This window comes from Pimephales promelas, chromosome 11 (assembly GCF_988280905.1).
Source record: "Pimephales promelas chromosome 11, fPimPro1.hap1.1, whole genome shotgun sequence".
Classification (NCBI taxonomy): domain Eukaryota; kingdom Metazoa; phylum Chordata; class Actinopteri; order Cypriniformes; family Leuciscidae; genus Pimephales; species Pimephales promelas.
Window position 1 is genome coordinate 22,029,895 of NC_142779.1, and position 10,442 is coordinate 22,040,336.

General features: G+C 34.8%; 1 protein-coding gene across 1 annotated transcript; it reads right to left on the bottom strand.

Moving 5' to 3' along the window:
• Positions 1-1,974: 1,974 nt before the first annotated feature.
• On the bottom strand, positions 1,975-9,685 carry wdr89 (WD repeat domain 89). Its single transcript, XM_039651962.2, has 3 exons — positions 9,559-9,685; positions 5,019-5,708; positions 1,975-2,619 (listed from the first exon to the last, which is right to left on the bottom strand). The coding sequence occupies exons 2-3, from the start codon at positions 5,689-5,691 to the stop codon at positions 2,123-2,125; spliced, it is 1,170 nt and encodes a 389-aa protein (XP_039507896.2). The 5' UTR covers positions 5,692-5,708; positions 9,559-9,685; the 3' UTR covers positions 1,975-2,122.
• Between the last annotated feature and the right edge of the window lie 757 nt (positions 9,686-10,442).

Below are 10,442 nucleotides of genomic sequence, written 5' to 3' on the forward strand. Positions count from 1 at the left end.
CACGCGAATGACAGCTTCTCAATTTCGCTCAGCTGTCATTTCCTGTGCTAGATGCCAAATTCACATTATGTTTGTTTTGCAACATTGTTAAATATTATCGAGGGTGAGGCGGTTTCCGAAAGCTAGGGTGGAGCTGTTGTGGATGTCTTATTCAGCATGAACTTCACCAGCAGGGCCGGCCTACTGGTGAAATAGGCTACTACAAAATAAAGAAAAACAACTCCAGAAAAACTTAACTAAGGCGCCCGGCTCCCTGGGGGAGTGCTTGAAGTGCGACAAATCACATTGTCTGGTGGCTCTGAAGAACTCCGTTAGCATAAATCTGTAAGGTAGCCTAAAGTGATGTAATGAATGAACAGTTTATCTAATTGCATAGTAAGATACTATAATTTAATGGCGGTTATTTTTTACCTTACAGATGGAGTTCTTGACTTCAGAGCCCCCAGACAATGTGATTTGTAACATGTCAGTTTTTTTTTTTCGTGTTTGACGCATTTACTATCACTTTTATTATTTAATGTTTTATACAGTTTTGAGGGTGATATATGGCATTTTTATTTATTTATTTATTTGCCAATATTATTAACGATATTTATTAGGCTCAGGTTTATTTAAACTAGCAATGTTTTATTTACAACAAATGTATTATTCACATTAAAGAAGACATTTCCCAGTTTCATTCATGTTGAAAGCACATGAAACGTGCCATAATTTAGTGGAAGATTGCTGCCATCAACTCCCAAACAAAAACGTTTGCTAGTGCTCAATTAATAGTTTGTGCATGAATGACATTTTGACGATGACATCACTGTTTTATCCAGAGCGGCTATGAATTGAATAAATTATTATTATTATTTTTTACAACAAAATAAACCATCACTGAACATACTGGATTATGACACTCTTTTCTTTTAGATCTTGGAGAAGCAAACTTTGTTGCATTATTTATTCCCTGTTATCACTGTAAAGCAGTCTTAAAATAATCTGTATTGCAGGCTAAAAAGCACTAGATGTAATGCTCTTGCTATATACAGTATAAATATAAAATTTTTGTTACAGACTAAATAATCAACAACACAGTGATGATGGGTTGCAAAAACATGCAGTTTTTGATACTTTTTTGCTTTGAACATAATCACAATTTATGAGCATAACAAATGTAAACCCTAATGCATAGGGAGAACGCTGACATAGTATTGTTAAGGTTGTACTTTAGACCATTTTGCAAGATGTAAACAACACTGGTCCAGAATTACTTCCCATTTCATTTTGTAACCGTTTTCTTTATTTCACATGTAAAGAAAACATCTTAAAGATGTTTGTTTAAATTTCTGATTCAGTTTTATATGTTCTATTGGTTGTATTTTATCCAAGCTTTTATGTAGTGTTAGAAAACTGACACAGGAAGTGCTTCTGGACCAGTGTTGTTTACATCTTGCAAAATGGTCTAACAAAAAAATTTTCATTCAAGGTATTGAAGAAAAAAAATCTGTCTATATAATATGAATCCCCATTCACTAATTTAAATTGTTCTCAGATTTTGATTCACAATTTGTGTAATGAGTATGTCATAGAGAGTTGGTTTTGAAATGAACACATTTTGGAAAGAAAAACTAGATGGTATAAACACCTAATACAATACAGGTGTTCAGTTTATGGTCAGTAAGACAATTTTGGAGACAATTTTAGCTTTTTCACATCATGTGCTCTACCTCAAAAATTAATTCTGAAATGCTGCTAACAAAACATAAGAAAAGTGATGTCCTTCACAGTTTTCATAAGAGTTTTTGCTGGACAAATAGACAACATTGTAATTCTTGTGTAGCGATTTGTTGTTAACTTGGTAACACTTCATTCTGATGGTCCCTTTTGAACATTCTACTGACTATAAGTAACTTATTCTAACCCTAACCTAACAGTCTACAAACACTCTTTTGAGAGTTAATAGACATGTAGTTGCAACGTTACTTATGGTCAACAGAATGTGTTAAAAGGACCATCAAAATAAAGTGAAACTACAACTTGCATTTTAAAACCACAAAACACTGTTAAAACCGTATATTAACTATAAAAAGTTCTTAAAGTTCTCCATAACGCCCCCTCCTCCTCCTATACTGTGTGATCATGCAAGTTTTGACCGGTCTTTCTTTGTAGCTTGTTTTCTGTGAGCTTTAGTTTTGAGCTGCATGGAGGAGATGCTTTTCAGAGAATCTTTCTTCCCCACACTGATTTCCTCTGCTCCCACCTTCCACTGCAACAACTGGCCATCCTCCCCGCCCGTCAACAGACATCGTGCGACCGCATCCCACTGGAAGCATCTCACTGTAGCTGAATGACCCCCTTTAAGGGATTTAATGAATTTCAGACCACTCCCACTGCAGTCCAGGAGGTGAAGCTTTCCATTATTACTCCCTCCGACTAAAAGAAGACGCTCCTCATCTGAAAGCCATGAACCGCCCACAAAGTACTCAAGTGAGGCTCCATCAGGGAGCTGGACAAGTGTTCGGGCATCAGCCGAACTCACAAGGGTCAAAGTGTCATCGCTGTCTGGGCGAGCCACATCCCACAGGTGTAGCCCTTCATCATGAGTCAGACAAAGCAGCTGGTCAAGATATTTGCCTGTTAATATAAGGAAAAAAAAAAGATAGTTTAGGGTTCTGGGGAGTACAAATATGTTGATATCTAACATGATTTCAAATCGACTAGATGTTTTTTTTTTTTTTGTTAAATCTTAATAAAATTAAAATAGCTATTATGAATATACAAAGGCAATTTATATTTAAATCTTAAAGCAATACATATATATATATATATATATATATATATATGAAGAGTTCAGATGCAAAAGCCTCTAACTGCCATTTGAAATTTTCTTCTAAAATGATAATTTTCATCAAGCTTATATATTATTTAAGTTCAGTAATTTCACTTAAATGACAATGAAGATTACCTATGAATTGCTATTTAAGTGAAATTACCAACATGACATCATGACTTTTGAACTTAAATATACAAGCTTGATAAAAATGATCATTCTAGAAGAAAATTTCAAATGGCATTTAGAGGCTTTTGCATCTTAACTCTTCATATATATATATATATATATATATATATATAGTAATATGTATATATATATTTATAGTAATATATACATACATACATATAGACATGTGCGCGGCCACACGCACACACACATGCAGTCATTAGAAAAAGAAAGTACATCCTTTTAAGTTCTATGGTTTTGCGTATCAGGACATACAAAATCATCTGGTCATTTTTATTTAACAAAAATAAAGCCAAAATGGAGAAGACATGTGTGACAAAACTAAGTACACTCTATGATTCAGTTGTTTGTAGAGCCACTTTTAGAAGTAATCGTTTTCTGTATGACAGTATCAGTCTCTCACATCGTTCTGGAGGAATTTTTGTCATGAAGATGCGGATAGACAAACCCAAAAGCAGACTGAATGCTCAACACACAAATTATTCAAGACAAAACAGAGAAAACAAAACCCACGAGGGGGCAAAACAGAACTGAAAGGCAATATTCCAAGACTAAGACAATAAAGTAGGCTAGGACTGGATTCAGACTTAATGACTAAGAAAAGAAAACAAACAGCTACACAAAGCACAATTAGTATCACAAGATTCAGACGACGTTAATGTTTGACAATGACACAGACTAAGACCAGAAGAACTGCGGCAACGTCTCGAAGGTAGTGCCTGCCTGGCCCTGCAAAGCAACAGTACTGTGAAAAAGCACTTGTGTAAAAATGCTGTAAATGAGAATGTTTTCAAAAATAATGTCATAATCATAAATAGATTTTATTTACCAATTCATTTTATTAGTTAACCATTATTAACTGTTATGAACTTTTAACAGTTAACTAAATCAAATCAATAGGCGTTTAGTATACCCTTTACGTTTAAAACAGCTTTTGTCCAGGTATTGCACATAGTTTTTAGTTTTGCAGGTTTTTTCAAGCGTCTTTGGAAACGTTGCCGCAGTTCTTCTGGTCTTAGTCTCTGTTTTTTTCTGTTTCTTCATATAATTTCAGATGCACTCGATGATGATCCGACCTCCGTGTGTAGCATTGGCTGTTGTCAGAATCCTTGTGCATTAAAAAATTTAACTGGATTATTACAATTAATGTCTGGAAATGTAAACTGATTTTTCCTACTGAGACACTACAACAAAATATATAAATAACTGGCTTAAAACCATTTCTTTGAGGCGAAAATACTAGTGTGCCTAAGACTTCTGCACAGTACTGTATGTATTTTGGATCATTTTTAACCCAAAAAAGCATGACTGGAGCTTTAAGGGATAAATTAATTGACTACAGAGTGACTTTAAACAAACCATGTCAGTATCATGTGTTGTTGTTCATCTGAGGTTGTATTTACCTAATTTTAAGACCTGCCAAGGGCCAAATTATATTTTTATTATGTCCTGATATGTAAAACCATAGAATTCAAAAAGAGTGTACTTTCTTTTTCACATGACTGTAAAAATAAAAAAAAGAACATTAAAAAAAGAAAATTCATACTACAGCTATTTTACACCATACCTAATATAGAAAAAAAAAACATCCTATATTATTTTAATTAATATTCCACAGTCTAAAAATGTCACAGACAAAAAAAAAAAAAAAAAAAAAAAAATCCAGGCCTGGTTATCACAGTTTAACAACTAAACATAAAGAGTTTAGTTAAAAACATAAATATTATATATTAATTAATATTTAATATTAATAGTAATTATAATTATAATTATTATATTAAAAAATGTTTTACAGGCCTGGTCATCACAATTTAACAGCTAAGCATACCGTGAAAACTAAATTCTATATAAACTATTATTTAATAATAATAATTGAATAATACATACAAAATTTTTATAATAAATGTGTTTTACAGGCCTGATCATCACAAGTTAAAAATTCTATTATTTTCCATGATCAAGAGAATTCTGTCTACAAAATTATCGCTCAGTCAGGTGTGCTGTTACTACCTACCTGTCCAGCAGAGGGAGCTTACAGTGGATTCACAGTTACAGGTGGTGACAAGAGCGTCATCCTCTCCACCCAGACTTAGATCAAACACGTTCACAAGTCCATCTGTGGCCCCTGAAGCCAAACGCTCCGCTTGCTGTGGGTGGAACTTAACCGCAGTGATGTCATCACTGTGCGATTCTGAGTAAACTCCCAGCAGACCGCCCATCTTAGAGCCCGACTCACCTCCATCCTGAACCATACGGGCATCCCAAAATACTAAAAAACTCTCCTCCTCTATCTGCTCTGTGCCTGCGCACAGCACACGATCACTACAGCTCACGTCAAATGAGCAGTACGAATGTGTCGAATCACTGCGAAACACCTGGGTGGCATTAGAACCAGGCTGCCGGACGTCCCAGCACCGCACTGTCCCATCGGCGGAGCCGGTGAACAGCAGGTGAGGGGACAGATGAGAGAAACGGACCCCACACAGAGGAGCCGTGTGACCCAGGAACTCTCCCATCAGGCGGAGCGTTTCTCTGCTGTGCAGGTGCACAGAGTAACTGGAGCAGCACACAGCCAGCAAATCTGACCCACTGGATGCAAGAGAGAGGTCTAGAATGTACGTGGCCTCAGTGGGCTCCAATCTCCTGGCGATGGAGAGACTCCTGAAGGTGTCCTCGAGGGCGTCCATGATTGTCACCAAACAGCCTGACATGTTACAGGAAAAGAGTACCTCGTCATTTCATTGAAGCCTTTATCCAGTGGCATAAAGCAGAGGTTCTCTACTGGTTAGCGAACTATTGGCGATTGAAAACAATAAATGTACATTTTTTTATTGTTTTATGAATGAGAAATAATTTAAAGCAACGATACAGATCATGTGAATATTATTATATTTAAATGTTTACTTTTAAATCTGGGTCCTGTAGTAAAACCAATTGAGAACCACTGATTTACTGTATTTATTACAAGGACAATCAACTGAAGCAAGTTTTAAAAAAAATATATATATATATATATATATATATATATATATATATATTAGATGCCACTGACCCCCAAAATATGATCATCCTTGTGCAAGGAACCCCCACTCTAAAATGTAAAAGGCAGCTATATATATTTTCATGTATAAAGATGTAATTTATATTGTGAAAAATATCATAAATAGGTGTAAAATATTATTTGGAAAATATTTATTCTATTGAATTATTACATAATCAAATGTATTTATTTAGTTTATATTTTTATTTATTTTTAACCCCTGACACCAATTTGAAAATCCTAGATCATAGGCTAATGTTTATAACCCACAATTAGAGCCCGACCGATAAAGGATTTTTAAGGCCGATACCGATATTTGTTGGTTTTAAAATCCGATATTCCGATATATCGGCCAATATTTTATTTTTTTCCACAGAAACGCGCAACAAAGCATTAAAAGATTTCCCTAACATTAGTTATTTGTAGTTATTTATGAGTTTTAACTAAAATAATATGATAATGCATTTTAATAAGAAACTTGTTTCTTTTATTGTCACAACAGAACAGACTGATGATAGTGGCATTAGCTAGCTTTATGGTTAGCTAGTCTATGATGAGCCATAATTTAGCAATGGATAACGTCATACTGCAAATTGTAAAACATACATTTTCAATATAACAGGCCAAGGAGAGATGATACGTCTCATTTCTGTAACTGTCTCGCGCTATTAAAGAAATACTTCAGTCACATTGTTAAAAGTTAAAAGGACAGTGTGTAACTAGCTAATTCTGCTTCACTCTTGGCTTATTTAACAGCAGCAAAACTGGATATGATAGTCACAAATTTTGTCATGCTTATTTGAGTTAAGAGAACTGATGGGGTTGTTACATATGTCTCGTGACCAACTCAACGAGTTTTGCAAACAGAGATGGTGTAGAGTGCCCTCTGGTGGACAAACTATACAACTCCAACACTCATGACATGGTTCAATCGTGTTTCGTCCATTTTTGTTTTATTTTTGAAATATTCATTCATCGGCCATTATAACTGCCGATACCGATAGTTTGGAAAATGCCTAATTTCAGCCGATACACTGTCAGAAAAAAAGGTACGAAAGCTGTCACTGGGGCGGTACCTTTTCAAAAAGGTACACTTTTGTACCTAAAGGGTGCATATTGGTACCATAATTGTACAAATATATGTACCATGAAGGTACCAATATGCACCCTTTAGGTACAAAAGTGTACCTTTTGAAAAGGTACCGCCCCAGTGACAGCTTTCGTATCTTTTTTTCTGAGAGTGTAATATCGGTCTGGCTCAACCCATAATCTACATTAAATTATACAAATAAATCATCAGAGATTACTAAAACTGACTCAAAAATCTGACTCAAGCCAAGACATTCAACAAGTGATGCAGAATAATTGACAAAATCATAGCTGAGCCATTCCACCGAAAGGGTGACATTTCTGTCCCCAGGAGTCAGGACATTATATGTATAAAAATAATCAAAATATCCTGCACATTAAACTAACTACAAATTTAAAATGTATAATTAAAAACATTAATAAAAACTATAGAACACTAAAAAATAGCATTTTCTGCATATCCCCACTCTCTATCGCTAAACTTTACTATGAAATATGATGATTAAAATCCTTTAGAAATCTTTTTTTAACGAGAAAAGTTTTTTTTTAATCTAATATTTTAGATAAAATACAAATTTTAGTCATATCCCCATTTTCACTAAGTCCTGTTACCCTAGCACTCATCCCCCCACTGAAAAACTTATATATTCCACAAGACACATTTTCAACAGGAATTTGCATCATCTGGATCTTCTGAAGGCAATGGAAAGACTAAGGAAATCCTTGAAATTGTAACTATGACTGAGAAGGTCAATCTCAATATACTGTCCCGTTCCCTAAATTATTTCTTAGATTTTAACTTTGTAACTTTTGCTAAGTCACAATAATTTGCTCAGTGTCCTTATGCTATTAGCATGTACGATATGTCATGTATTTGATACATTTATGCTTAACTCAATCCTGTTACTTTCATTCGTGTTACTAATAAAAGGAGTGAGGTAAAGTAACAGGAGGAAGTAGAGTCCTCTGTTTTGTTGATTTAATACTGTAAATATTAGTTGATATAAAACTATTCACCTGAATTATGAGTTTTAAGGTTGCAATTACTTGTATTGTAGACATTAGCATTAGTTTTACAATGTGAACACCATACTTCCAGGAAGCCAGTCTACCACAAAGTGACTTAAACATATTGTCTTTGTCTGAAGATGGAGAAATCCCATACTATACAGGTGCCAGAAACACCCACCTATGGCATGCTGCGCGGGAAGGAGCAAGACACACCCACAACCCTCTATTTTCTCCCTTTTTTGTCTTAATTTCTCTTTCTCCCTTCCTCTCTTCTTCTCTCTCCTTTTTTTCTCTTTCCACCGCTGAAGTACTACTAGCACATAGTAAATCACTTCAACAGAAATCGTATGCACAAAGTCATGTACACTCTCTCTCAAACACACACACACACACACACACGCACATACAGACACTCATTCCTGTTACCCAATGTTCATTCCTGTTATCAAGTGTTTATTCCCATTTACTATTTTTTTTTCTTCTAAAAAAATCATGTTAAACCACTGTTTTATCAGTTTTGTTTGGTCCATCATTTATACAATGGTTTAATACATTCAATTATTTAAATAAAATTATAAACTTGAGCCTTCGGTCTCCTTTAAAATGAAAAAAAAATGGCTTTCAGTTTTTTTAAAACACATTAAAATACTTTTGATTAAAATACACCTTGCCTTAATATATAGGGATTTTTTTGCCACAAATATCAATTATTTGAATTTATTTAAAATAAACACTTTCTTGTGGAGAAAACAAAAGAATTCATGCTATTTAAATGGCACATGAGTTTCGGTAACAGGACTGAGAAAACATGCGTCAATCTTCTACTTAGAAATCTTGTAAAAAAAATAACTAAAGTTGCCTGAGATTGACCAATGCATATTTTGAATAGTTACATATCAGTAGTATTAGATTCAGTGTTTTTTTTTTTGTTTTTTTTTTTAAAGGTGCGTTCCATTCGACAGGGTCCCTACGCAGTGTTCACTGCTCCCTACTCCCTGAACACGGTATATCAGTTGAAGTGGACTTCACTGACTTCCTGTTAAGTTCCTGTATCGATGTTCCCTTATTCCCTATGCCGTTTGCAGTGCCCTTCGAACTGAACATGTTCGTTCCCTTCGAATTGGAATCTCACTTAAGATGGCGAAATACCTGCTGCGAAATACCTGTGAAGTCCATTTCGCAGTCCACTTACGGTCGAATGGAACGCACGTTTCTTTTGAAGTGTTGCAACAAGCAAATGTCACCCATTCGGTGGAATGGCTCAGCTAACGTTAGTTTCTAACATGACAGCCAAAGAGATGAATGCGACCGTTCCATTACATACTTAAAACACATATATGTAATTAGTGAGGTAGTAAAAACCTTTCTCTTTTAATTAAAATATAAAACAAAAATTACAGTACAAAACACTCACATGTGATTGTTATTGAACGGCCATCAGTGTGTCACCTCCTCAGCTGCTCCCGGAAACACAGTGACGCATAACATTAGTTCCGCGGACACAATTTACGATAAACAGGCTTAATTTGTTTAAAACTAAAATATCTGTAATTTATTTTTTATGTATACATATGAGACACGATGGCATTAGTATTTGCATTCGTGTCTAATGTAAGAAGAGGTAAGAAACAGACTTGAGCGCTTGAGCCGCCACCTGATGGCAGTGTTTCTCTGTATTATAAAATTGTATTACGCAAATATTGTACAGCATATATCATGTTTAAAATTTAAATTTGTCTTTTCAATTACATATATTCATGGAAATGTTCAATTTGTTTTGTATATCATGTCAAAGAAAATTGTACCTATTATAGAAAATTACAGTTACTAGGCCTACTACTGTCGAAAACTGGTGGAGAAGATCTGACTGGATTTAATAACTAGGATTGTAGTCTAGTAGGAAATAGAGTATAATTTTGATTATGGTATCATTGTGTTGAGAAATGAGTATGTTTTTCCCTTTGTCCGCCCGTCGCCTTTGTTAAACTCCCAAAAGGATACAAAGCAGGAATGAAACTTGAGATCTGAAACTACAATTAGCATTGTCATGAGATAGAAAAACTGAAGTGCTTTGCTGACTGAAGCAGTACAGCAAGCCAATGCTGACCTTTATGATCATATTTCCAAAAGATCCTGTTCTTTATGCCTGTTTAGGGCACATGAAAGTCCTTTATAACATGAGATAGGCTAGTTAAAGCTAAACCCTTTGAGCTCCAAAGTTTGTGAGTGTGTGTGTAAGATATTCTTGTTATCAAGGGTGAACATATTTTGATTACCAAAAACCAGGACACTCGGCAT

What these genes read in the sequence shown, in the direction of transcription:
- wdr89 (XM_039651962.2), bottom strand. Translation starts at nt 5,691, where the DNA reads ATGGACGCCCTCGAGGACACCTTCAGGAGTCTCTCCATCGCCAGGAGA. An exon ending in AAGCTCCCTCTGCTGGACAG is followed by an intron (nt 2,620 to 5,018) that starts GTAGGTAGTAAC and finishes TTATATTAACAG; the next exon opens with GCAAATATCTTGACCAGCTG.